The 27,603-nt window shown below is 45.0% G+C and overlaps 2 protein-coding genes, 1 long non-coding RNA gene and 1 pseudogene across 7 annotated transcripts; 2 read left to right on the forward strand and 2 right to left on the reverse strand.

The window, feature by feature from the left end:
• Positions 1 to 244: 244 nt before the first annotated feature.
• Positions 245 to 11,171, reverse strand: LOC100827806 (disease resistance protein RGA2). 3 transcript variants are annotated; one of them, XM_024455140.1, is made up of 6 exons: positions 10,891 to 11,171; positions 8,892 to 9,934; positions 4,829 to 6,953; positions 3,022 to 4,047; positions 719 to 1,741; positions 245 to 628 (listed from the first exon to the last, which is right to left on the reverse strand). In XM_024455140.1, the coding sequence occupies exons 2-6, from the start codon at positions 9,927 to 9,929 to the stop codon at positions 543 to 545; spliced, it is 5,298 nt and encodes a 1,765-aa protein (XP_024310908.1). In that variant the 5' UTR covers positions 9,930 to 9,934; positions 10,891 to 11,171; the 3' UTR covers positions 245 to 542. The 3 variants fall into 3 exon arrangements, with proteins under 3 accessions (XP_024310908.1, XP_024310909.1, XP_003575641.2); XM_003575593.4 differs by lacking the exon at positions 10,891 to 11,171 and adding an exon at positions 10,255 to 10,369 and having other exon boundaries at positions 248 to 628; XM_024455141.1 differs by lacking the exon at positions 8,892 to 9,934 and having other exon boundaries at positions 10,891 to 11,170.
• LOC104584887 lies at positions 10,474 to 22,337 on the forward strand. Of its 3 annotated transcripts, XM_024455143.1 has the most exons (18): positions 10,474 to 10,779; positions 12,699 to 12,758; positions 13,207 to 13,701; positions 14,096 to 14,206; positions 14,326 to 14,472; positions 14,588 to 14,686; positions 14,822 to 15,389; positions 15,637 to 15,684; positions 15,778 to 15,897; positions 16,032 to 16,151; positions 16,610 to 16,728; positions 16,833 to 17,870; positions 17,968 to 18,099; positions 18,290 to 18,509; positions 18,625 to 18,895; positions 19,050 to 19,315; positions 19,394 to 19,575; positions 22,319 to 22,337. In XM_024455143.1, exons 1-7 carry the CDS (start codon positions 10,699 to 10,701, stop codon positions 14,921 to 14,923), a joined length of 1,095 nt encoding a protein of 364 aa, XP_024310911.1. In that variant the 5' UTR covers positions 10,474 to 10,698; the 3' UTR covers positions 14,924 to 15,389; positions 15,637 to 15,684; positions 15,778 to 15,897; positions 16,032 to 16,151; positions 16,610 to 16,728; positions 16,833 to 17,870; positions 17,968 to 18,099; positions 18,290 to 18,509; positions 18,625 to 18,895; positions 19,050 to 19,315; positions 19,394 to 19,575; positions 22,319 to 22,337. The 3 variants fall into 3 exon arrangements, with proteins under 3 accessions (XP_024310911.1, XP_024310910.1, XP_024310912.1); XM_024455142.1 differs by lacking the exon at positions 22,319 to 22,337 and having other exon boundaries at positions 19,394 to 19,823; XM_024455144.1 differs by lacking the exons at positions 10,474 to 10,779; positions 22,319 to 22,337 and adding an exon at positions 11,672 to 11,845 and having other exon boundaries at positions 19,394 to 19,823.
• Positions 21,504 to 22,805, reverse strand: LOC106866666 (annotated as a pseudogene).
• Positions 22,806 to 24,369: 1,564 nt separating this feature from the next.
• LOC112268886 lies at positions 24,370 to 27,400 on the forward strand. Its single transcript, XR_002960374.1, has 2 exons — positions 24,370 to 24,773; positions 27,125 to 27,400. It is a non-coding gene; the product is annotated as an uncharacterized LOC112268886 (long non-coding RNA).
• Positions 27,401 to 27,603: the final 203 nt, after the last annotated feature.

Below are 27,603 nucleotides of genomic sequence, written 5' to 3' on the forward strand. Positions count from 1 at the left end.
AACTAAGTCATCTTTTGTTGAATATCTTTTATAAATGAAATACCAAATAGGCTTAGCCCTGTAACTTATTCTGCATAGGGCTGGAAGATGTCATAAACATACACGAGTCTCTGCAATTATGTTTGCGGATTCTTCAGGTAACGGATAAAATATCAAATAGGCTCACCCTGTAACTTTTTCTGCATGCCTTTTGGCGTGCGAACCAGCAGTTCAAAGATTCCCTGTAGCACGGAGCTGGAAGATGTCATAAACATACAAAACTCAGCTTGCATCAACTCGAGGATGGAAATACTTCATGAATAGTCTACATACATGCAGCCACATTATCAATTTCCTCAACGCGTAAAAGCTTAATTAAATCCAACATACAAATATAATAAAGAACTATTCTGTTGCCAAAGAAATATGGGCTCAGTGTAAATGAAGAGCGTTGAACTCAATTCTTCTTGCCAAAGAAACATGACAGCATCAACTTTGTCTACCAAGCTGGATGCAGGGGGCATGGAGTACCAAATTAAGCATCGTTTCTCTTCCTCTGCTGTTCATCTTTGTGCTTCTTGCTTCCCTTTTTCACCCTGAACCGGATGGAGCTGCTTTCTGTGTTGCACCTCTTGATCCACCTCGTCGACTAAATGAATGAAAAATGGAATTAACAGGGCAGAATTAATAGAAAACCTGACGAACAAATTAAAATGCTTGCGCACTAGTGTTAATTTACCTCTAGATTCGGATGACCTGCTGGTCATGTACTCGGACAGTACATCCCTTGCTCTCACAGCATCTTCGTCTTCTAACTGGCGCTTTTGCTTGCTGTCATCTTCCTCCTGATCGCTCGGCATGCCAGCATCTTCCTCTATGTCTATCACTATGTTATGTAAGATGCAGCATGCGTGGATTGCCCGGGACATCTCGCGTGGAGTGTCTGGGCGCCACTCACCGTGCATGGACTTCCATGTGCCTTCCAACCTTGCCAGCACCTTCAGCGCGATGTTTTTAACTGCAGAGTGTCTGCTGTTGAACTCAACTTGATAAGGAATATCTGAGAGGTCATTCTGTAGCTGGTAATAAGGTGTGAGCAGCCAGGGCAGAAGAGGATATCCTACATCACCAATTACGTATTCACCAACTTCTTCTGATGCTACCTTGAGCTTGCTGCCATTCAGCCATGCACCCTTCTCGCAATACTCGAAGAGATTAGAGTCGTGCAAAAAGCTTGACTGGCTCGTGTTAGCTGGCCGTGGCGCCACCCAAATGCTTGTGAACCTCATATCTGGAGCAATGACACCTTGCAGTACAAAGCTGTCCTTATCGAAATGGTCCCAGCTTCTTGACGCAGATGTGACATGCGTTGTATGCAAAACACCACAGCAGTTTGGCAAGCCATGGATCTCATCAAACATGGATTTCATCTTCTCCATTTCATCAGATTGTGGCCAGCGCAAATGGTGCTGTGCTCTCTCCAACATGGCATCAACAAAGCTCTTGGTGACCAGCGGCACGGTTGACTCGTTCACTCCAATAAAGGATCCAACAGTTGCAGGAGGGTCACCAGAGTTGAGCATTATCAGAGCGATGGCTACTCGCTCCTCTAAAGAAAATAACCTCATATCGAAAAAGAAGTAGTCGTTCATAATTTCCAGAGACGATTCCTTCAGCAAGCCACAGACATAGTTGAAGGTTCTTCTTGGCATTTTTAACACAGATTCGAGTGTTTGTGCATCCTCAAAAATAGATAGGGTTCCTAAGCAAGAGCACAATGCAAAAGTGGTCCATAAATTCCAAGGCAAGAGCTCAGCCGCGACAGTGTTAAAATTGCATCCACAAATTCAATAACTAGTATTGGTCGACAACCTATACAACTAATAATTGCTAAAACTGAATCAAAGAATCGTTCTGTTTTAATAACCTTTAGGTGCCAGATCAGACATGTAAAAGAGGAGGCATCTGGCTGCTTACACAGCATAGATCAGTTCGAATTAGACTCAATGAAGAAAATATATATTCTCTATAAAAATGAAGAAAATATATACATCCACTACCTCATCTATGCATATACTCATTGTGTGTCAGTTGCTCCAAATTAATCTGCCTCTACACTCACACCATATCGCTCCAAGTATTGTTCCGTAACCACATTTACAAAAAATGGTTGCCTGGTCCAGATCTGGGTTGAACCGCCGGTTCGGCCTGGGTCCAACCACGGTCGAAGCCAACCATGTGCCTATAAAGAAGAAGAGTGCGCGAATCTTCTCATTTCCCTCCCACGCTGTTATTCCCACTCTTTCTTCCATTGGTGGCGCCAGAAGAGAAGCAATGGATTCAACCGACAGATTGGAGCTCTGCAGTGGATTATCATGTGATTCTACCCTCTCCATTGCTCTGGTGAGTTCGATTTTGGTTGCACTGGTTTGTGGTGTCCAATCTGGGGATTAGTGTTTGGCCAAAATTGGGGATTTTGACCGAAATTTAGTTCATCAAAGATGCATATAGCCCACAAGTTCATGGTGTCTGAAATGTGCAGTTTTTTGAGAGTGAAACAAAGACAAGCGCAGCCTACACATACCACACTTGCACCACTATATGTAGCATGCGTCTCCTACACACGCTAGGAAAATTTAAAGAGTCCCCTGCCGTCCTAACTTAACTAGCAAGCACATAGTTCCAATTATGTCCACGCACATGTTCTTTTAATAAATATGGCAAACTGTGCCATTCCTAGAGAATGAAACCAGTGGTGAGAATGAGACAACCGCATTCTCATTGCTAGGTCACAGGCCAATCCGTTCTGGAGCATGGATTTTCCTAGACCCAATGTCTACATATAACATGTATAGATATCATCTGAAAAGTGATGATGCACAGCCAATGACAATTAATCAGAGCACATATAGATCAAAGCTAAAGCATAACTATACAACTTTACTCACCAAGGAAGTTTGAATTAGCACAACACAATACATTAGAAAACCAGAGAAAATATAGAGTAACTGAATGAATTCATGAGCAGTTGTGTTAATTTACCTCCTGGTTCCAATGGTTTGCTGGTCAAGTGTTGCGACAACACATCTCTCACCATGACTGGGTCCTCATCGACTAACTGGTGCACTTGCTGGCTGTAGTTCACCTTTTGATAGCTCCCCATACCTGTGCCGCACTCCTTGTCTATCACTATGTTATGCAGCATGCAACATGCATAGATTACCCACATCGGCTCAAATTGATTTTCTGGGCGCCACACCCCTCCATGCAGGAACTTCCATGTATCTTTTAACTTCGCTAGTGCCTTGGTCAGTGTGATGGTCATGGCTTGAGAGTGTCTCCTATTAAACTCGACTTGATAATCTGAGAGGTCATTCTCCTGGAAAGATGTGAGAAGCCAAGGAAGAAGAGGAAATCCTGCATCACCAATTATGTATTCTCCAACTTGCCTTCCGTCTGATAAATTCAGCTTGCTACCATTCAGCCAAGTATCCTTCTCGCAGTGCTTGAAGAGCACAGAGTCATGCAAAATGCTCGACTGGTTCATGTTACTTGATGATCCCAACCAAATGTTTGTGAACCTCATATCTGTATCAACAACAGCTTGCATTAGCATGCCAGCATTCACCTCATGGTCACTGTTCTGTGATTCAAATGTGATGTGATCTGTATGCACAACACCGCAGCAGTTTGGCAGCCCATGGATCTTGTCAAACTTGTACTTGATGTTCTCTATTCTGTTGGAACCTGGCCAGTCCAAGTGGTGCATTGCTTTCTCCCACATAGCATCAACAAAACTCTTAGTTATCAGCAAGACGATTGACTTGTTCATGCCAAGAGAGGATCCTACTGTCTCCGGAGGCTCACCAGAGTTCAGCATTCTCAGAGCAACTGCTACTCGGTCTTGTAAACATAGCACTCTCCCATCAGCAAACCTGTGATCCCTTGCCATCATGTCTTCCAAAAATGGTACCCTAACCAAGCTGCAGACATAATCGAAGGTAGTTATTTTCATTTTGTAGAGATGCTCAAATCTTTGTGTCTCGATCATAGAAGACGATAATGTTTCTGCATGGAAAGAAAAAAATACAAAACTGGTTACATGATGCATCTGGACTTGCGAGGCAAGGGCTGTAGTCCAACAGTGTTCACTTACTGCAATGTACATTCATGATTTGGAATTTATTACTAGAATAACATATTACTCTAGATTTATTCAATTCAACGCAAACTAGGAGAACAAGTAAAATCAAATAATTAGCAATTTGAGGGAGTGCAGCCAAATCAGAAAGTAGCCCATAAACAACCTACACATGCTGGGAATAATCCAACTTGCATATATATAGCTGTGTTTGTGTCCGGAACATGTGGCTTCCATATCATATATAGTTGGCTTCAAAAGATGGTTTTGTTTAGGAAAATAATAAATTGGTTGGGTTCATTTCCAAGTTGTTTACGAGCTAGACACTGTAAGCTTATGCATCTACAAATAAAGGAGAAAAGGCCCTGGGTGATTGTGTACATGTGGGTTGTGTTTCCATCTAAGGTTTCCGGCGAGTTCAATAGGAGCTCGACGAGTTGTGTCGAGTTGGTGCATGTGTGCGCGGGTGATCCTAGGGCATGAAACCAACAAGACATACAACTAGAGCTAGCTAAAACTGAAGTGGCATGTCTAGTACAACCATGTTTATATTTTGTAGGAAATGACGCACTCAAGAGAAACAAAAGGTACATATGGAATACATTCAGTCGTTAGGATATACTGATGAATGGTAAGAGCCAAATGAAAAGAACTAAACTGATAGAGCGCCCAAATAAATGAAGACAAAGCTTGTATTTTCAATTTTACCTTGAAATACAGTAGAGCGGCTAATATTTGACTCCAGCTTGCAGTTACCTCTTGTGTACAACACATACCATTTCCTTCGGTTGTCTCCATCACGCGCATATGACTTTACATACTCGACATGGCTGAACTTGTCCCACTCAATACCGGATTGTCCTGTGGCTACAGAAGCAAGCAACCATAGCCTGCAGAATACCTGCAAATGCCTTGGCTTTATTTCTCGCACGTATTCTGGGAGTTCTTCCATGGTGTAATCCTCCAGGACCACCCTGTCCAGTTGAGGAACACCATTCAGTACCTTCAGCTTTGGGCAATCGATGATGGTGAGCTTCTGCAGTTTTGGTAGATCAGTGATCCTCTCCAGGTCAGGGCATCGATCCACTGTAAGATCCACAACAAACATACAGTTCTCAAGGTAGGTAAGCTGCTTGACATGTTTTATGGATAACTTTCTCAAAGCCCTTGCCTGGGAGGCAAGGCCAGGAGGAACAAGCCTGAGTTTGCACCTTTTGAGCAAAAGCTCCTCCAAACAGGGCATGGCTTGCACTTGCTCCTCCCACTCCCACTCCTCCCACTCCACCATTCGTTTTAAGACCATCTTGTTTAACCTCGGAAATGCAGCTGCCACCGGCTGTGAGGAATGCAAGAATTCAGTTCCAACACGCTTGATGCATGGAGCGCGCCGCACTTGAAGTTCCTGTAGACAGGGGAGCTGACACAAGCCACTGGGAAGTTGGTTGCAACAAGCTACATCACACAGCAATAGGAACTTCAAGTTATTGAGGGGCACCGTTGGCATTGACATCATCCAACTCGGGTGTTGCTGGCCAAAATACCCAGAAATATTAATATATTCTACACTGGATGGAGGGCAGAGCTGATTGAACACCATCTCTATTCGTTGCTGCTCCTCGGCAGAGACATCTTCTCTTCTGACCAACCCATCATATCCCAGTTTGCTAGTGCACCCCAGTAATAGCTTAGTAAGACGGATCTTCTCACCAAGCCTAACATTAGCAGCAGACGATGCAGTAGATACATTCTCTAATTGCTCTAATCTTAGAAATCTGAGATGGGAAAGAGGCCCCAACTCATCCAAACTGCACCAATCACCATCCACTAGAGCTGGAAACCCACCTAGAATCCTCATATTAGTCAGACCACAGAACCCTCTAGATATGATACTCCCGTTGCTAGGAAGGTTAAGATACCTCAGCTGGCTAAGCTTCACAATGCTATTTGGAAGATCCACCAAATTGTTACATTCACTCAGGTCAATGAATTGCAATAATTTCATCTTGCCAATGTTTTCTGGAAGTGCAGATATACTAGTATTTACTAGTGTCAGATATCTCATGTGCTTGAGTTTATGCAAAGATTCAAGCAAAGCCACATCAGCAGATTCAATATAGAGAGTCCTCAGACTAGAAAAAGTAACCAGTGAATCACCGGGCTTCATCTCGATCGGGATAGTTGAGATTAATGTTCTCACTGATTCCTGTTCTTGTAAAGATTTCCAGTGAAGTTCACCAGATTGCAATTGGCTGGTTTCTATAGACAACCGAAGAAACTTCTGCGAGTTAAGTTTAGTAAGAGTATCAATTTCTCCATTGTGAGCTATGAGTGCTTCCTTTCTAGCAATATATTGACCAAATGAGCGAACAACATCATGCATGCTGCAAAACCATTGTTCAAAATAACTCTTATTATCTGGCTCTATAAGGTTCCTAGATATCAACTCCTTGTAGTAATTTCTTCCTGTTTCTTCTAAATCACTATGGTTTCCGTGAATAAATCCTTCGCTAATCCACATGCCAACGACATGGAGCACATCAAATCTTGTACTTTTAGGAAGAAGAGCGTAGAATAGAAAGCACTGCTTCAGATAAGGAGGCATATCTTGATAGCTCAAGTATACTGCATTATTGAGATCTTCGGGCATTTTAGTCGTTGACCAATCAGAATTATCCAAAACCTGCTCCCAGTCACGACGATGCATCTCCCTTTGACGCAAGAGTCCTCCCATTACTTTGATAGCAAGCGGCAAACCACCACAAATTTTTATGATTTTCAATCCGACATCCTTCAATGTATTGACGTGGTATTCATCTGTTCCACTTGAGAGTACCTGCAAAATGCGGATGTACCGACAGAGTTAATTAACTGTGTACAAAACGCTTTAAGATGCTCAAATTTACCTCTTAAGAGATAAGAGGAGCATTTGATTATCGAATCGCCGACTAAGCAATGGTATGTTTGACCATGCAAATATTCAAAGTATGAAAATGTTGAAGTGTAAGTTGTGTGTGAGGTAAGAGTAGCATTAGTACCCTAATGGAGTTAAGAATTGCTTTACGGAGGCTCATGTGGGAGTTGACTTGTAAGCCCAGTTTGTGTTTTATATATATGAAGAGTATGGCGGTCCAAAGGACTAATCAATCCAGAAATTTCCTCTAATTCAATCTACATGGTATCAGAGCTAAGGCTCCTCCTAACCCAAACCGCAACTCCTCACCACTCTGGCTCTTGTCAGCAACAACAGTTGTGCGCATTTTAGCCACATGGCGGTTGGCCACACCTCATTGCTCCGTGCATGGTCATCGGCTAATCGTAAATACAGGATTGGTGGAGCGTGGCCGGGCGTGGCAGCCGCCGAGGCATCAGGCAGCTGCAGCACAAAGCAGGAGTGGGAGCCGGCCATGTCGCTTCGGTCTGCAGGAGTAAGACGGACGTGCAAGTATGCTTGCCATGCAGGGGCTTGTTCACTTTAGCATGGGCATTGAATAACAGGAGCAATGAATTAGCTGGGATGCTGCTTGTTTGCTGTTCAGATGCACTTGTGATTGGAATGTAAGGGGAGAAGCAGAGAATAGTATGCTCTGCATTTCTTGGCTAACCAGAGCAGCAGCAGCAACAGTAGTAGTCGTCTAGTACATGGGGAGAGACCTAGTGGTTAACCCATGCCCATCTTGAGGGGGAGTGTTGGATGTGTCAGGTAAGAGTAGCATCAGTATCCAAATAGACTTTAGAATTGTCTACTGTAGGCCCATGTGTGAGCTGAGTTCTAAGCTCAGTTTGTATTATGAGGGCATAGTTGTCCAAAGGACTAACCCATCAAGAATTTTCCCTTAAATTTTATACGTAAGTTAGTCAAAAAGGAAATGTTATTCTTTATCTTTCTCCCATATACCGAAGATTCATGCAATGAATTCTATATATCACGAACATACTTTATGCCTAAGGTGGGGCGGTGCAGGAGGTGAGTGGAGCTGGTACATGTTGCGCTGTCGGCAGTATTCCTTAATGCTGCAATGGTGGAGGTTGGTTGGCAGGCCTCATGTTGCAGCGGTATTGGTGACCGTTGGAGTGTGGGATGACGCTACGACGGATACAGTATTTGCGAGCCATTTTTTGAACAAAACTATATCAAAACGTTTAGTCTAATTACTAGTTTTTCTTTGTTTTCTACTATTTTTCTTATTTTGGTAGGGGTTCAGCCAAATTGTTATTTTTCAGTACTGGGCTAACTTTTCATTTTTATTTTGTCCTATGATAGCGCGAGTTGAGTCAGATCATCGTCCAAGGGTTGGCAAAGTGACTGAAATTTAGCACATTTTACTCAGTACATGAATTGCACCCATATTTCTTCAGTGTAAAAAAAATGACACATCTATTGGTTAACTGAATTTCGTATTATTAATCAAACTCGAGAAAACCAAATCTAAAATCATGAATCTTTGTTACATAGGCATGAATAAAATATGGAATTTTGAATTGGCGCTATGATATAGTCCCTTGTTTTAGGACTATGCTCTAACGGCATTATTATTTACTTCTATATTGGTAAAAGAGACAAGTTTATATCAGCATGCAAGATTATTGATAGCCTCTTACCATCTCAATGGTAATAGTAGATATGAACCATTGAAATGCACAAAAATTAACAGCCCATATTAATTTGAAAGCATCCTGAAATCAATTTCTCTCAGCTACCTAGTCTGATAATAAATAGATGGAGACAAAGTATTCACTTGATTAAGACACTAGTGTTTAATTACTCATGTACCTGCTTCTTGAGCAATGACCAAGCGTCATCAGACGATAACGTGTCGATGTGGTGGTGGGGCCACGTGGCTGTCATCCCTCGGGCGACACCTTCATGTCTAGTAGTGATGAGGACCCGGCTTCCTGAAACAGCAGTATTGACTAAGGGTATTTTGAGCACACCCTCCCACGCTCCATGACTCCACAAATCATCCAACACCAGCAAGAACTTCTTCCCTGTTAGTGCCGTGGTAAGGATTGGTTGGAGCACGGCCAATACTTTTTCACCATGGTGGTCTCCCCCGGCAAGGGTGATGGCCGTCTTGAGCAACTCAGTCTTGTCAAAGTTCTGGTTGACACTCAACCATATCCTCTTGTCAAACTCACCTTGGATGGAATCATCATTGAATACCTTCTGGGCGAGGGTGGTCTTGCCAATCCCGCCGACACCTACGATGGCGATCACCATGATGTTGTTGCCTATCTCATTTCTTTTCTGCAAGATCCTGACCACTAGTTCTCTGGTGTCTTCTTCGATCTTCTCCCCAACTACACCCGACACGTCGAGCTGCCCCGTGGACTCCCGGGTGTGGTTGGCCTTCTCAGCTTGCACCCTGCTGCCAGGATCCTCATATGAACTGAGGATGAAGCTGAACTCAGTGCTCTGCTTCTTGATTTTGTCGAGCTTCTGGTTAAGCGTTTTGATACGGCTACCGATGTTATGGGCATGGAGGGGATTCCGCAGGCAGAAAAGCAATGGATTGAAGCAACCCGCATTCACAGTGGATGGCCCATGCTCCATGGCCTTTAGGTGGCAGAGGTCGAGGATGTTAGTAGCCTCGTACATGGCGTGCTTGAGCTCTGCCACCCATTCTTGCACGCTCTCATCAGTGATGTTCCTCCTGTCAGCATCTGTGAGCAATTTCTTGAGCTCCCCGAGCTTGATGCCCATGTTCTCGATATCGCCGGTGACACCGAGCAGCATCCCCACCTCGTCCTCCACCACCTGCTTGAGCAGGTCACCAACATAGGATGCAAACGCATCCAACACCATGGCCATTGCTCCTGTGGTGTCTACGTGTCAATGTCCAGTACAAACAAATGCAATTGTTTACTTGTGTTGCCATTAATCGGTAGTCTTATATAATGTAGTGTACACGTCCACCCAACTTTGAATGTGTTGCTATTTAGGATAGTTGACTTCACTGTGCATCATGTGGTCCTTAATTTTCCCTCTCAGCAGCAAAATCCAACGGACGGATAAGAAGTATGTGTGTGGACATTGGAGTCTTGATGAAAAGCTCACCGATTATATATAGGATAAATCAGATATTTGTCTCAATAATAGAACAATAAGCTAAAGTTATGTCGGCAAGGAAGGTGACCTGGTCATCGTCCATTGACTTGATGAATTCAAAGTCATCATCAGCGGCTTCTCGGTTTCAAAGATTCGGAATAAGTGGGGAAGCAGCCATCATGGAAATAAATATCTTTCCGTTTGAAAGCCGGATATAAGACATAAGAAAGGCACGCCATTCATTTCTCTGGGTGCCCTTGCTCAGCAGATTGCGACAGCGAGGCTTCCCACCCAGACAAGTGGTGTATCTGGACCCAAAATATCCCCAAGTGGATATATAAATCCATGCGGATTGATGGGAAAAAAGGAGAACTGTGAGTGGACATTGGAGGATTGGATGGCTAGTCCACACAGATTGTATGTAGAATTATTTGGCAAGGAACGAAGGTGACTGTATGTGTGTGACTCTTCACTTCTTCAGTCGCAGAGCTGAACTCTGAAATGATCCTCACAATGCTGCTAATTAAATCAAATGACTAGTATGTGGATTCATCCAAGCCTACGGTTGATTAATCGTTTGGTTGCGGCTACGGTTTATTTGCGATGCCCCATTGTAAGCAGTTCTTGTTTCTCAAATAAAAAATCTAAATAATTCTTGGGTTTGAAAGGTCAGGGTCTGGGCTTATGGGAGCGAGCAGCACAGCGGGGGGAAGCAGAAAGTTACCTTTTGATACCGAGATGACGCCGGCGACGGAGACGATGACGGCGTGGCGACAAAGTAGTCAGCGACGGCCATCCTCTCTAAGCCCGGTGACGAGCTCCCGCGGGGCGTCTGATTGCGGCGGCGAAGAAGGGGGCAGCGAGCAGGTGAAGGAGACGGCGGCCAGCGAGGAGTAGGAGAGGCAGATAGAGACCGGCGCTGGCTCTTCGGGCTGGGCTGGAGAAGAAGAAGAGGCGACGGCGATGCGGCGAAGAGGCCGCCGTCGGCAACGAGGAAATTGGGGGCAGAAGAACGACACCAAGAAAGGACGACAGTCTGCTTACTGGGCCATAAAACCACCGCTTATAGGAATGGAGGCCCAAGTTTAGCCCAGTGGAGTCCAGTGGGCTGCAAAGAATAAGATCACAAAACACTCTGCTCTCCTACGCAGCAGACAAATTGCATCTTCAACATTCCCCTCAAAAAAAAAATTGCATCTTAAACACGATCACTGCAGTGATAGGTGTTTTACACTACACAAATTCATGTCTGTGTTCCCAAATCCAAATACAGTAGTTCTGTTTATTGCAGTATTCTTGGTCTACAAATATATATACGGATTTTATAACGCGCACACGTTCTCTCGATGGACTCTTTGCGCGACGCGCGCTCGTGCGTCCGATCGAGAGAGAAGCGGGTGGATGCGTTTTTGCTCGGGGGACACCTGTTCCGGCATCCACGTCAGCGCCAGCGTGGCTAGGGGGCAGTTCAAACATTGGGAGCCGCGCCTGTTGTTATTCACGGTTGCGTTTAACCCCCATTACTGCCCACTGTCCGAACTGAATCCCGTAACCCCCCTCTTCTATTCCACCCGCGCGCGTCCCTCTCCGCCCTATTCGTCTTCATCTCCGACGACCGCTGCGTGGCCGCCAGCGGCGGAATCGGTCGTCTGCTCCGATCAAGTCGCGCCCAATACCAGGTACTCATCAGGGGGAGGCTTTTATCCGTCAGATTTTTGGTGGGGATTTCGAATTTTGGGATTTCGGCAGTGATTTGTATCTCAAGGAATCAGCCCGTGGCAACCTCGATTCGATTAGGTTTTGTCCAGATGGGGGCAGGGGGGCAGATATGAACCGGGTGATCCGTTTCGTGGTCGTCTGTGTGATTTGTATGAGGCGATTTCGAACGGATTGGTGCCGCGTGGTAGCGAGTCCTGCAAGACGATGCCCTCCCTTTCCTTTCCCGTTCGAGTTTTGATTCGGGTTTTCGACGAGGACGGATCATGTGTTTGGCGTGGCGCGATGTAGTGGTTGATTTTCGCGTTTTTTTGGACCGTGATTGTTGGGGATTTGCTATACGCGCGCGTTCGTATCTGGTTTGTACAGGGTCGGCTTGCACGGCATGCATGCTGGATCCAGGCGATGATGGAGTTCAGAGAGTTCAAACGGAGTTCAAAACCTGCCCCCAATCGACAACATGGGTTGTATCCTTGTGGGTTCATATTTCTGTCCTGTTTCTATTTCCTGGAGGTGATGCCAAATTTTTGTTTGAGTTCGTGCACTGCATGTATATGGTGGATGCACCCATACACGCATTAGTTGTTAATTCTGGTATAATGGTGTGGTTGTGTACAATCTGATAAGTTGTACTTGTTAATCACTGTTTACTGAACATCCATGTCCAGAGGCAACTTAAACAATTTTAGGGAGGCAACGTAAACAATTTTAGGGTGGCAACTGCAGGATTATGTTTGACCTTGGGTATATTAGTGGCTAGTGGCAAGATAGACAGTAAGAAATGCTTGAGTTGAGTTTATTTGTTTTCATTTTCAGGTGTTGGGAGCCATGGTCAGGAAACGGGATGATGTTGATTTGGGCGAAGAACACATAAAGGTTAACTGTATATTAATTGTCATTTTTTTACATTTGAGATGGTTATTGTTTTCCCTATCTGGCGGCAATTCATCAACATATATGATGGCAACTTTGTCATCCACATTTCAAATTTATGTTTACTGTTTTTCATATCTGGTGGCAATTCATCAACATATATGATGGCAACTTTGTCATCCACATTTCAATTTTCAATTTTATGGTTACTGTTTTTCCTATCTGGTGGCAATTCATCAACATATATGATGGCAACTTTGTCATCCACATTTCAAATTTACTGTATACATGATAACTGCAGTTTCATGCAGTAGCCATATCTTTTCCTCTGTTTTTGTTCACTCACCTGAACATATGATTTCCTGAACATATCATTTCCTCTGGTTAGCTTTTTTTTGCTCGCTCATCTGAACATATCATTTTCCTCTGTTTTTGTTTTGTTGTGTATCAGCATGTCGCTATAAGGAACAGGGCTTCTCCATTTGGGCTGACCAAACTATACAAGCATTTCAATGCTGCACAAAAGCTGGATATCAGGAACATGGAGTTTACGCCTTTCCTCCATATCAACACCACCAAGCTACACAATAAAGTGACGGATTGGCTTGCGAGTTGTTATGACTCTTCGGCCAGGTATCTTCTTATCCCTGCCAAGGGCAGGATCCCAATGACCGAAGGATCTGTCTACAATGCTTTGGGGTGCCCCCGCGGTGAGTTGCCTGTCCCATACAGAGTGGACAAGGACATTGAGGCCCGGCTTGCACCACAGATGTTCCCTGGTGTCGATCTATCCAAAGCCCCATTGCACAGCCAGGTGAATACAATGTTGAAGGATATGACGGAGTCCGGCAACAGATTCAAGAGGCTTGCCCTGATGTACATCATGAGTACTATATTGGCACCAACCACTAGCACGAGGATAAGCAACAGGTGCTATCCTGTTTTGGTACATCTCTTGTTATATAATGCCTCTGTATTTTTTTTTCATTATCACGCAGTATGCACTTTAACACTGCCGGAATGGCAGCTGACTTTTTACATGTTATGGCAACTCATATATACCCACCATGGCAAGTCATACATAATTTGCATGGCAACTCATATATTTTCATCATGGCAACTCATGTATGTTTCATCGACGGCAAGCCGTACATCAGTTACATGGCAGCTTATAACAGTTCTGTATGACAACTCATCAAAGTTTTTTTTGGCAATTTTTCATGGCCTATGTTTTACTTTCTTTTTCTTTCAGTTTGCTCATGTAGCTCAATGAGAGCTGTTTAATGTCCATATATTCTTCATATTTATAACAACAATCCTTTTTTTGGGGGGGTTTCAAGGATGATATCGCCAACGTGCACAATTACAACTTTTGCAAGTTTGTCCTCGACCAACTTCATGAGAATTTGTCCAAGAAGAAATTAAACAAGGGTTGCCGTCTTTACCTTATGGTATGCCATTCAACCTTTTTCATGTGTGTTGTGTCTACAACTTTCTTTTTTTTTTGTTTGTTCTGTTTTTTAATTAGATAACTCACCCTTGTGTTGACATCTATTTTTGTGTTTTGCAGCTGTTGTATGTTGATAGTTTGGATATCAGCGAGCTTGGGTTAGATTTGCCCGCTGCTCCGTTTGGAGTCACTGCATGGACAAACAGCTTGATTGATGAAGTTTTGAAAGCAGGCACAAAAGAAGATGGATCTTTTGGGAAACTCCAGGTTACCCCCCTGCAATATCTGCATGTTTTGTCACATGGCATGGGCAAGCGGTTCTCCTTTTTGCTTTATGCGTGCTAATTATGTCTTTTTTCTACAATTTTTTGTTTTGTCACAGCTAATATCTGACCATGCTGTGAACTATTCGTATTTTGGGGGTCCTGATCAGTTTTCCAAGTGGATTAACATGAATAGCCACCCTGATATCGAACCGAAGGTTACTTTTTATTTTTTTATTTTTGCTTTGTCGCATCCAATGTGGCCTCACATCATTTTTTCACCTTCCATTTTTTGTTGCTGCTTACCACGATCTTTTCTCACCTTTTTTTTTACTGTTCTGATTTTGTTGTAGGAGCGGAAGAAAGTTGAAACTCTCATGGGTCAGTTTGCGTCAGGCATGACCTGTCTATTGGCCAATCTTGTCCAAGGGTGGACTGGTCTGACGCCTCCCTAAAGTGAAGAAATGGCGCGCCGTTTTGGTACGGTCACCGGCGGTGCGCCCACGCGCTCTCGTACTGCTAGGGGTAGGTTCGAGGGTTACAATTACGCGAGCGACATCGACGATGAAGATGAACAAGTTCATGACAGTGGCGAGAGTAGCGACAATGATGACGACCCACCCTTCAACCCTGGAGGAGGAGAAGGAGAAGGGAATAAGGATGGCGACAATGAAGAGGGGGGATGGGCAGGGGCAATGCTCATGAGGGTCAAGGTAGTGGGAATGACGGCGGCGGGAATAACAATGACGGCTCTGGCTGCAACGACAACGATGAGGCAGCACCGAACGACGAACCTGGTGATGAATCCGGTGGCAGAGGGGGCAGGGGTGAAGCCGATGACCGAGACAAAGGCACCACGGACGACGTGCACCGTGAAATCACCAAAATTGTGGCTGCGGAACTGAATTTAAAGAGAAAGAGGTACATTTTTTCTTTTGTTAGCACTGCATGGCAATTTTATGATTTTTTTGCATGGCAACATGTAGGCGTCATTCCACGGCATTCTTTATGGCATTGATGTGGCAACTATACTTATCATTCCTTGGCAATCTTTATGGCAGTAACGTGGCAACTCCACTTATAATTCCATGGCAATTTAAACTTAACATGGCAATTATTCCTATGTCCCTTACAAAATCTTCACTTTTGTTTTTTAATTCCCAAGCAGGAGTGATATGCCACCTCATGCTGATCTCGATAAGTGTAAGAAACCGAGGTATGTTTTTCCGCACGGTATCGATACGAGTGTTAATAGATTGTTGCCCCCCTTTAAATTAAAAATGGCATGGCAATTTTACTTTTAACACAGATCTACTAAAATGGTTCCGACAAAGAGTACTAGACCTGCAAGGAGGTCTCCTCGGTTTTCTCCAACCAAGGGTGGGGCAAGAGAGGAGGATTCACCCGCTGGCGCCCCTGCTATTGAAAAGTATGGTGTTTTTTTTAATGGAAATTACATAACGAACTGACATAGCAACTTTACATCCATTTTTTGTTGCATTTTATGTTTAACACCATGCGGTATATTGATTTGAATGTTACATTTATATTTACGTTTGCCAGGGTCTTAAAGAAGGCAGTTACAAAGCATATTGCACCTTCAAGGAGTTCTCCTCGTCTTTATCGAAACCTAGACGGGGCACAAAACAATGATCTGACCAACGCAGCCCGTATTGCTGTAAAGTATGGATCAATTCCATTTTTGTACTTATTCATTTGCTCCCTTTTATGTTTTCTCTGAGTTTAGTAGCTGCATATGGCAATTTCAAACATGAACATGTGGCAACTTTGGTTAATTACCAGTCACCCTTGTTGGCATTTCTTTTGTACATGATGTGGTAACTCTTGCACATGAGCCCCCTTGCTGTTTTATGCATGGTGTGGCAATTTCAAACATGAACATGTGGCAACTCTGGTTAATTAACAGTCACCCTTGTTGGCATTTCTTTTGTACATGATGTGGTAACTCTTGCACATGAGCCCCCTTGCTGTTTTATGCATGGCGTGGCAATTCAAACTATGCACTGATGGCAATTCTAGTGAATTAGTAGTCACTTTTGCTGGCATCTTGTTTATATATGATGTGGCAACTTTGTTTTTTTTGTTAGTATTTTGATTGGTCTTGTTGTTTCATTCATTAGAGTCACTGAAAAGGCACCTGCAAGGAGGTCTCTCGTGTTTCTCGGAACGGTCCTTCGCGGAAAACGGATGAGGCATCTATTGATGGTGCAAGCAGCACCGCATCTCGTATTCCTGAATTGTACGATCAATACCCTTTACTCATTGATGTTTCACTGTTCTCACATCTCATACATGAAACAACTTTGTTGTTACCTTTGTCTGTCTTTTTATATTCATGTATAGGGCACCACGAGCTCATATTAAGAAGCAATCAACAGATCAAGCACGAGCACATGCTTCAGTATGCAGAACCAGCAATATTTTTGATAGACTGCGCTCGCAGCTTAGAGAACAGAAGGAGGCAGATCCAAATGTTGCTGATGGGCACACCGTTGATGATCCGAAGGTGGCAGATCTGAAGGCGGCAGATCCGAAGGCGGCAGATCACAAGGCGCATATCACAATACGGCAGATCCGAAGGCGGCAGATCACAAGGCGCAGATCACAAGACGGCATATCCGAAGGCGGCAGATCCAAAGGCGGCAGATCACAAGGCGGCAGATGGGCATACTGTCGTTGCGGCGAGCGCACTTGTTGGGTCGGCTGTCAGGCCTGTACTGATTGCGTCGCCAGACCCTGGAGTGGTTACCGCCTTTGGAAGCAGGCCCGTCGACGCGGCGTCGCCTGCTGTTTGGTCAGCATCAAGGCCGGTTGTGATTGTGTCGCCTGTTGTTGGGTCAGAAGTAAGGCCGGTCGATATCGTGTCGCCTGCTGCCCCATCGGCAAGGCCTGAACCTGTGCCGCTGAAACCAGGTGGTGTATCCGTCTCGGGTCAAGCTTTGATTGACGAGCTTTCGCCAACTGGACAAGAAGCCGTGGAGGGGTTGGTTGGACTACGCACGGGGATGTTTCCCGCGTCTCTATTGTTTGAGAACCGTGGTCACCAAGCAGTTGTGCCGAAGACCTCCGGAAGAACAAAAGCGGCTGTTAAATTGGGGCTTGGTCGGAAAAGTGTTGTTGCAAACCGGCAGTCGCCACGCATTGCTCAGCAGCAAAGATGTGAAGCATCAGGAGGCATGACCGACAGACGGGCAACCCCACTTGTTCATGTGCAGGCCAGCCACCGCCATCCCTTGGCATTTACCCCACCCTCATGTGATCTTGGCTTTAGTCCGGTACGTCGCCAACCTAGTCCACCAATCGCAGGAAGCGCCCAAGGTGAAGTACCTGATTCGAAGCAAGCCAAGCGCGTGTCATTTGCTGTCCCGGTAGATCAGACGGGTGCGCACTCTTTATCTTTTATTTTTTTCACCATGGGGCATTTCATATATTTTCTGGTAGGCAACTTTATTGTTTGACCCCACCCCATCTGTTACAGAATCAGAGAAGATCAAGTGCGGAGATGTCGTCCTATCATCTGTGGATTTGTCACCGGAAGAAGTTGAAGCATTTGATATAATGGACAAACAAGCACGGGAAAGGGATGCGGCTGCCTCGGGTTATGCAGAAGGTATTTTGCATCTCATAACAGTAACGAGTAACAGCACCCTCAAAATGTGTTTTTCTTTTTTTCCATGCATCCATGCTTAAGAGCAATTATTCTTTTACTTGCCTGGTAACTTTGGATATTTTTGGTGGCAATTTCGTCACCTTTTTCCCCCATTGACAAGGTTATTTTTGTGCTATCTTACATGTGTCAGCCCCTGATAAAATGGAGACTCCTATGAAAAATTCATCCATTCAAAAAGCTGTGGACTGCAGTGCCACTCCAGCGACAACAATTATACCCAAGAGGATTGTGCAGCCCTCAAAGTATATGCGCGGGCCGTATGTCAAAATCAAAGCATCCGCTGCTGTGAATGAGTTATACCAGAAAGTCAAACGGTTTGGCGGAGGTAGGAAGACATCAAAGACGAATAAGTAAGTAGCCATGTCCCCCCCCCCCCCCCCCCCAATTTTATCACTGAAATTATTTTGCAAACATAGTACCATTATTTTTTTAATTTGTTCACATAGCTCCATTTTTTCTGGTTAGTCTTGATATATGCAGGACAATTGTAATCCTGTGCAAGTCAACTTTTGCTGAGCTTGGTGAGCTTGCGATGGCTGTTAAGCCTAGGGGAGGTTGGGGACCAATCTTGCCGAAGCCGCCATTGAGTACATCCAGCGGTTTGAGTGTCCGGAAGACAAAGTAGTGGTCTCGTATGTTGTTGCTAGGAAGCTATCTGAGGGGCACACCCGTCACAATCTGATAAATAAATTGTTCAGTCAGGACCCTGCTTCAAAGCTCACTCGCAAAAAAACTTGTAAGTATTTATTTCTGCTCTTTTTTAGTCTGCAGTTACATTTATGTGGTAAGTTATACAGAAGCACTGGTGGCAACTTACAATTTTTATATCAAGGATATAATGCTTAGAACTTGGGAATTCAAACTTTCCTTTTTTTATTTTCTTTATTCAGGTTATGTTCCCATTCCTCCAGCTATGGGGTGGTGAATCAGCGAAGGATAGAGAGGGTCATTGGTACACTGTTTCAGTAAACACTAACCAACGGAAGTTCGAGATTCTCGATTCCCTCCGCGGCCCTAATGATGAGGAGCTGCGACTTCATTCTGGCGAGATGTTGCTGAACATTAAACGAGCATGGAGAGAGCATTATGCCGACACCAAGATGCAGATCCAGGATTTTACGACTGAGCACATATCTGTGCCAATGCAAGATAATATGTAAGCGCCTTCGAAAATAGTTGCTTTCGTTCTGTCCATTTTTTCTGTGCTCGCGCGTTAACGTAATATTTATGCCAGTGATGATTGTGGCTTCTACATGCTCGAGTTCTTGAAGAAATGGGATGGTAGAGTTGTGCCAGCGTTTGGCCCGGATGAGATTGTCGAAACCAGGAAGATTATCACTCACCAACTGGTTACGAACCAGCATTTCAATGAGAAGAAGAATGCAAAGGAATTTATTGAGCAACACTCAAAATAAGGTAAGCGACGCTAAGAGATTACTTGTTTGTGAAATTACTGTTTCATAGTTTCTATTTTTTTTGTGGGCCGCAGTCTGTATGATTACTCATGCATGCTCATGTAAGGCAATTCATACCCGCTTTCTGGTGGCATATCTTTAAAAGAAATGCCTGGCAACTTAATGTAAAAACAGAGAATGCAAATGGCAACTGTTACTGAATCATGCCTGGCAACTTAGTGTAACCATTTGGCAACTGTTACTGAATCATGCCTGGCAACTTAGTGTAACCATTTTTGCTGTGGACGCATGAATCATCCCCACATGTTCCACACATCCCCTGGTGCAACTTAGTGTTCAAACAGAATCATTATTTGATGAAAAATGGCCAACACAAAGCTGATATGAAAATGAGGGAACAGCAAAATTAACAATGCGTTATTTAAAAACGGTTTCAACTGTCATATCACTGTACGTGCTAGTTTTTAGGCATGTCGTTCAACAACTTGCGTCTAATTTTCCTTTTTATATCCTGGTTATTATGCTCCAGATCATAACACTAGCCGCCATACAGATATGTAAGTAGAGGAACATGTCTACCCACGCTCCCTCTAATTGCATGTCGCGTGATTTGCCATCTTTTGCGGGCATGTCCTTGCGTCGTGCTCAGCAGACCTGCAGATTTTGCAGCGGCCTCGTTTCTTCGGTGCTTTTGGTTCAATATCCAGGGGTGATTTGTAGCGCTTCTCCCTGGGCCTCCCCTTTGTGGCAGTCATTGGCGGATCCCTAATTCCAAACCCGTTGGATGCAGCGGATGCTTCTTGTGCCACATTTTCACTTGGCGTAGCGTCCTCCATTGTATTCCCCCTGCCTTCTTCCCTAGCCCCTGCGGCAGATCCTTCAGTCGCAGTCCCTGTGGCAGATCCTACTGGCACCGCCTCCGACGTAGACCCCTGTTGCGCAGCCGCTGACACAGATCCTTCTGGTCCAGCACCTGACGTAGGTCCTTCTGACGGAAGTCCATGTCTCCTAGACATTCCCATTGCTTCTCTTGCTCTAGCATCTTTTTCTTCTCTTTTCTTTAGCGCAGCCAGCTTGCTCCTCATTGCTTCATGTGCCTTTCCACTATTTTTGTCGCATCCTGACCATAACAAGCGTCTTTAGCAATATCACTCAAACCCTTGTTCATCGTTGCATAACGCATCAATTTCCTGTAATCTTCCGGCATCTCCTGCTGTGCGGTGTTTAGTTGCTGTGTACCATGCGGCCCAAGTGCGGCATCTGCATTCCAGGTCCACCTCTTGAGAATGTAGTGTTGCGGCAGGACTCTGACCCCTTCATGTTGCATAACTCTGAGAATGTGGCAGCACACAATGCCGTCCCTGTCAAATTTGCAGCATTCACAAGAGTACATGCCTGTTTCTATATCTGCCGCCAACCGGTATGTCCTGCTGCCATACTGCCCCGAATGCCCCGTCATTGACACGGCCTCATACATGGTCGCCCCTGTCCACTGGCAATGGTATGAGGTCAGCTGGAGTTCCTCTTGGAAACTACAAGCTAAAGCACAAACAATGCCAGGAGGCTAGTGTTAGACTGGCAAGTTGGACCATACAAGGTGGCAACTCAAAGTATAGAACAGTGGCAACTTGGACCATAGAACAGATGTAACTAATATTATAAAAAAAAATGGCAACTCAAAGCCCATAAAAGTGGTGATTAAAAGCCTTTAACAATGGTAGTGTGGTAACTATAGTCATGAACAGTGGCAACTTTGAGTAAAAAAAATCGGCACTTCTTTCTTTTTAGATATGGAATAGTGATAATTGGCAACTTTACTCACATGACAGTGGCAACTTTAATCAGATGACAGTGGCAACTTTAATCACAAGACAGTGGCAACTTTAATCAGATGACAGTGGCAACTATAAATAGAGTTTTGAACCTTTTTTACCTGTTGAACATCCTCCTTGTGTATACCAGCTTCACTTGCTCTTCAACTGTGCTGAACCCCCATTTCTTTGGGACGGTAAGCGTTGTTTCAGCTTCAGCTTGTCTCTCCACGCCCGGTATCTTTTGCTGCAGAACTGTGTACTGCCGTGCAAAGTCAAATATAGAATTGCTGGGGCTGACATATCTCTTCAACACTGGGTTGAACCCCTCGCTTCGTTGTGTTGACTGTAAGAAGGGGTAGAAATTCATCATGAAGTATGCAGGGACCCAACTAGTCATGTTTTCCCATAGAGCTGCCAGGTCTTCATTGTTTTGTACTTGGTACTTTTCGATCATCGCGTTCCATTTCCACTCAAACTCCTCCGATGTAAAGCTGTTGTCAATGCAGTCTTCAAAATCAGCATGCAGCTCCAGGTTTCTCCCCATGAATCCCCCCAGCTTTTCCTGCGCTTTCTTCATAATGTGCCAGCGGCAATTCCTGTGTGTCGCATCCGGGAAAACTTCACTTATTCCGTTCCGCATAGCAAAGTCTTGGTCAGTTATGATATTCACTGGAGCTATCCCATCCATTGCTTCCAAGAATGTTTTGAATAGCCACACAAAGCTCAAGGTGTCTTCGTTCCTCAGGAAACCACAGCCAAACTGAACGGACTGCCCATGGTTGTTTATACCAATAAAGGTGCGCAGGGCATATTGTATTTGTTTGTCAAATAAGTTGTGTCAAAGGAGATGCAGTTGCTGTAATATTTGTACGACCTTCTTGCTTCTCCATCGACCCAATACAAGTTGATAACTCTGTCCTCATCATCCAGCTTGATGCTATAAAAAAAGTCACCGTCCTCCTTCTTGAGCTGTTCGAAATACGGAAGCATGTGCTGCATGTCCATCACAGTTTGTTCCCTCTGCAGCGCTGCCCTGAAGTTAGCCATGTCTGTCCTCGTGTAAGTAAGATCGTTCAGTGTGCCATGGAGGTGGGATAGGAGCTGCATCATTTGGCTCGTCCGGAGGTTGCATTCATGTAGTAGTTTGACAAACTATCTTTCCTCTCTTGGCAAGTGTCGGTGTGACCTCAAGTATTTGCACATATCAAACTTTTTGATCACGGGGTGATTATGTTCTTCCTCAAATTTTTCCACGATATATGCCGCACCATCAAGCTTAATCTTCATTCTTGCACGGAATCCTGTTCTTTCTGTTATGCCTCTCTTCCTTTTTGGAACAACTGACTCGGGCTTCTGTGTGTGAAGCGACCGCCCCCGTACACGGGTTCGATCTCTGTGCTTTAGTGCTAGTCCCTGGATCGACTCACTACCACACACAGTTTCAAAATGTAATATCATAGAACAAAGGTCTCAATATTACAACGTATCATCCAGAATTTAAAAGTACTTACAACTCGCATAACTCCATGGGTTAGCTGGAATAAAACAACTGTTTTGCAATGGAAAACGAAAGATACAAGGGCTACATCAACACCACGGTGAAAGCGTGTTGGAATATAGGCCCGTAACCCAAACAAGCAGTACGCACATCTTACTCGTCGTCGGTGCTTCCTGCATCATTAAACGATGCAGGCACTAGGGTCACTACATTGAATATATTGGCAAGATTCATCAGGAGATATATCAGAACCTACCAAGTATATACATAATGTGGAAAAGTGGGGTTCAAGGTTATTTGCATAAAAGCTTTGTTATTTAATCCTATCTTTTAAACAAATAGATTTTATCACTATTGGACATGGGGTAAACACACCCATGCTCCTATTATACTAAGGACATTGAGTAGACACATCAATGCTCCTAAAACCCAAGTTCAAACCATTCATTTTATTAAGAAATTAGAAAGAGTGAGACTTTCCTTACAGCTCCACATCTAGTTGCTCAAATTGTCCAGTGCCGGGGACACGGCTAAGTACTTAGTTTTGACGCTCTCGAGAGTTTGTACACATGCCCCACAAGAAACCGACGTGTTAATCCCTTGCTCTCCTCAGGGTAGAGTAGCAACGGCATCGATTATGAGATTTTCAGAGGTAATTCCCTAAACCACGAGAGAATCACGCTCCCCCTACACAGCTACCTCAGTACAATTCCTCGGGTCTAGGTTCATACAACTTACTCTTGTCTCGCCAGAGCCCATATAGCATTGTGGTTGTACTGGAAGCTGCTACATAGGAAACTAGTCCAGCCTCTGTTACCCCAGGTGGAATTCCACATTTGCAACGTAGGCGCTGTAACAACCCAAGTGCAACTTTTACATTTAAACCCTTGTTTGGACCTGGTTGTAATTTAATTTGTGTTGCATAACATGTTACATTTGCATCCATGCCATGCCAGGTCTATTATTTGGGTCAGATGAGTTTTAAATTTGCATCTCAACTTGTGGTTTGAATCCTTGTTGTTTGAATTTGCTAGAAGATTCAAATATGAATCACCCTTCTTTGAGTTTGAATTCTTTTCCCTCTATTTTGCAAATGAGATTCAAATGGGTTTTGTTTTAAACCTTTAACCCCATTTGAATATTTCCAAATAGTAGTGCCATATTTGAATTCTTCTACTTCTCAGCTTTTCAAAATGGTATTTGAAATTTGAATCCAAGAACTATTTGCAAAAAATAAAAACAGAAAAAGGAAAAAAAGAAAAATAAAAAGAAATCTTACCCCGCTTACCTTTGGCCCGAGCCGGCCCAGCGCCGCAGCCCACTTCTCCCGTGCGTGCTCCCCGCAGCGCGGCCGCGCCACCGGCTCGGCCCAGCAGCGCAGGCCTCAGCCCCACAGCCTCGCGCAGCGCCCGCTTGTCGCTTCCCCGCAGCGAAAGCGCATTCTTTGGAATACGCTTTGTCTCACAGGCTTTCTTCCACCTCTACTTTCTTCCTCCCGGCCGGTGAGCCCCCCCGAGCGCCACGTCGACGTGACAATGACAACCACCCGCGCCCGCACCCCTACTTAAGCTGCGCCGCACCTCCTCCCTTCCCTAGCGCCAGGCAAACCCTAGCTAGGGTTTCCTCTCCCCCATCTCTTGCGCCACCGCCGCCGCTCCGTTCGGGCCGTGGACGCCGCCGTGCGGCGCCGTCGTCTCCGACCTCGTCGAGCCGAGCCGAGCCGAGCGCGTCACGAGCTTCGCTTCTTCTTCCTCTTCGTCCGCGTGCAAGGTATTTGACGAAGGGCGCCTGCAGCGACGCCTAGGACAACTTCTCCTCTTCGGCCGCCGGCGAGTTCTTCCCAAATTCCGGCGCCGACGAGCATCTCCGGGGACCATCTTCTGCACGGTGAGCTCCGCCTTGTCGATGCGCATCCGTCGCGACCTCCCTCTCTCTCTAGTTCTCTCTGTAGAGCGTGCCCAACGCGACCGCGCCCTGGAACGCCACCGGCGAGCGTCGCCTCCATGTCGCGCGCGCGTGCTAGGAGGGCTTGCGCGCTAGCCTTCGTGCTAGCTTGCCTACGTGATGTGTCGGGACGAAAAGGCCCAGCCTTGGGAACCTCCGCCGCTCGTTTGGTCGCCGGTGTTCATGCCATGCCGTGGCCACCGCGCGTGTACGCTACCTGTCAGTTTGCGCCAGGTTAAAATGGCGTGCGCCCTATCTTTGTTGAGATCCGTCCGCCGTCCCACCTGGCTAGCTCACTCGTCTGTTCGCTCCGCGCCGACCCAACCCGGGTTCGATCTCCCGTGGCCGCAGGGGCAAAATCCCCAAATTTTTGTGCTTAAACCGGCCAGTGACAGGTGGGCCCCATGGACCCACCTGTCAGTCGCCTGGTGCACCGATGCGCCCGGTGGACCGAGCCCATGCGGTTCCGAGTGGTTTCTTTTTGGTTTTGTTTAAATGCATAAATGGAGTTGATCTTGTTTAAATCCTAGAAAATGCATGCTATGTCCAATTTGAGAAAACCATATATGTTTTGGAATCAGAAAAATGCAAGGAATTTAACCGTGCAGTTAGAATTACATTTTTGAGGTTTCAAATTTCAAATCTATCCCAGATTTGAAATTCAAAAGTATGAACTTGTTTAGTCTCTAGTTTAAAATGGGTAACCCTTCTGTAATTAGTGTAAACATCTAAGTTGATCATTGTAACTTGTAGAACACCGTAGCATACTTGGTTAGGCCACACTGTTTACCATGTTCTAATCATCTAATGGTTAACTTTGTTGTTAAATGGAATCATTTCACTTGCATATGGTCGCATCATGTAGTCACATGACGTCTCATGTTGTAATGTGCATTGCACCTATGAATGGTTACTTATTTGCGTACTGTGTGATTTGGTTCTTACGATAGCGACTCCGACTTACTCCGTCGACGATCCAGGTTCCCACACTTCTTTGGATCCCCTCTCTCGGTGCCCAGCGACCGAGAATCCAGGCAAGCAGCCATTCCTTGAACGTGTTGATTATACCAATGCCTCTCTCTCATTCTTGCATTAAGTTGCGTTCTTGGTTCTTGTCACGATGCTTCTAGGACTGCATAGCTTTAGTCAGCTCTACTCAAATGCCTGTTGTCTTGTTCTTTGTCCTATTACCATGTCACATGTTTGTTATTGCCCTAGTTGGTCATTAGAAGTCTGCTTAGATTGCTGGTCTGGTGTCCTTACTTGGGGTTATACTTCTGCTACATCCACATGCTACTTTTCTGTATTTAATTGCAATTGTTAAACTGTGATATGATGTTAAAATGCAACAAGGCAACGATGGGAGGCCGTGCTCTAACGCATTGGTGTTTTGTTCCATTGGCGCCGACCTAAGGACCGAGTTTTCGTTTTCGTCGACCCAATAAACTTCGCGCGAACCGCTCGTGGGAGAATATATGGGTTCCCCCTCGGCTTAGTACTCGTTTCATAGCTCTTCCAGGGGCCACATAGTTCGGGCGTTCCATTTGGCATATCGCATTACACTGGTGTTGTGTTTTGGAGACTTGTTGGTGACTTTGCATACATATAGGATTGCGGCACTAGTCTGGAGTGGTTATTCTGCGGACACTAAACCACTACCAGCTGTCCTCACAACTCTTGAGTCCGCATGACGCTTCGGCCGGGCTCTCGTTTCGGATTAGACTTAGTTGGGTGGTCCCCTGGATTAGTTGTGGGGCTTGGAAACGTCGTGTCGCCCAATCCTGTCGACACACGTCTTTGTGTGTTCCTACTCGAGTGGCAACAAGGGTTGGACGGACGTGTACGGGTAAATTGGCATGCCCTGCAGGGATAAATCTTTCGGAAAGCCGTGTTCGCGGTCATGGACGACTTGGTTGGTCATTACTTGATCATAGAGAACTCAATCAATTTAATTAACTTCATCTCTTAAACTTGAGTAGTAATTAGCCTTAATCATGGATATGCTTAAACTTGTTTAAGTGTGAGTGCCATTGGATCATTTCCTCACAAGGGGTTGAGGGGGTGATAAGAGGTTGTGTTTGCTTGGTGTTAGTTGATAGATCATCACCTCACTTGGTAGACGCTTCTTATCTTCTAACTAGACGATGTCATTAGTGTGTCTCTCCAGATATATCGCTGTTGCATAACCCACCATATTATCCATCCTTTGAGACTTGTTGCATATCTAGTTTAGATCTTCCGTAAGTCTTGCGAGTACGTTGTACTCAGTTGCTTTGCAACGTTGTTTTCTCCAGAGTTTCCGGAGGAACAGGTGAGTGGTTACTTTGTGGAGTTTGACGACGACAACTTCGACGTTTAGCCAGAAGATTCCAGAGCAGGGTTCTGTGAACTTGTGGCGGCTCTCCATTTTCAGTTTCAGCCTCTTAGGCAATAATTGTAAGTTGTCCGTACTCGGGCATAATTTGCTTCCGCTGGTGTAATGATGATTGTGGACATGTGTCCGTGAGTTGTAATAACTTGGTATTTTGCTCTATGTATGAGCTTGACTTAATTCTTGAGTCTTAGAGCGATGTAATGGTATCTTGGTTGTTCCAAACTGCGGTGAACACATTGCGTGTATGTTGTGAAGTGTTCATCGTAGGGAGGCACTGGGACTTGATTTATGCGCGAGTTAGCATTTGGGGCTAAATTGCATAAATTCAGTCTCGGGGTCTCACAGGCGCTCCCCCGAATCCTCGGGAGAGACATCCATGGACGATCCATTCCTGAATCC

Source organism: Brachypodium distachyon, chromosome 4 (assembly GCF_000005505.3).
Source record: "Brachypodium distachyon strain Bd21 chromosome 4, Brachypodium_distachyon_v3.0, whole genome shotgun sequence".
Lineage (NCBI taxonomy): Eukaryota > Viridiplantae > Streptophyta > Magnoliopsida > Poales > Poaceae > Brachypodium > Brachypodium distachyon.

Coding starts and splice junctions, on each gene's coding strand:
- LOC100827806 (XM_024455140.1), bottom strand. CDS start 9,929: ATGGCCATGGTGTTGGATGCGTTTGCATCCTATGTTGGTGACCTGCTC. Junction 6,954..8,891: donor GGTCATTGCTCAAGAAGCAG/GTACATGAGTAA, acceptor CGCATTTTGCAG/GTACTCTCAAGTGGAACAGA. Junction 629..718: donor CAGGTCATCCGAATCTAGAG/GTAAATTAACAC, acceptor TCATTCATTTAG/TCGACGAGGTGGATCAAGAG.
- LOC104584887 (XM_024455143.1), top strand. CDS start 10,699: ATGACTAGTATGTGGATTCATCCAAGCCTACGGTTGATTAATCGTTTG. Junction 13,702..14,095: donor ACAGGTGCTATCCTGTTTTG/GTACATCTCTTG, acceptor GGGGGTTTCAAG/GATGATATCGCCAACGTGCA. Junction 14,473..14,587: donor GATCTTTTGGGAAACTCCAG/GTTACCCCCCTG, acceptor GTTTTGTCACAG/CTAATATCTGACCATGCTGT.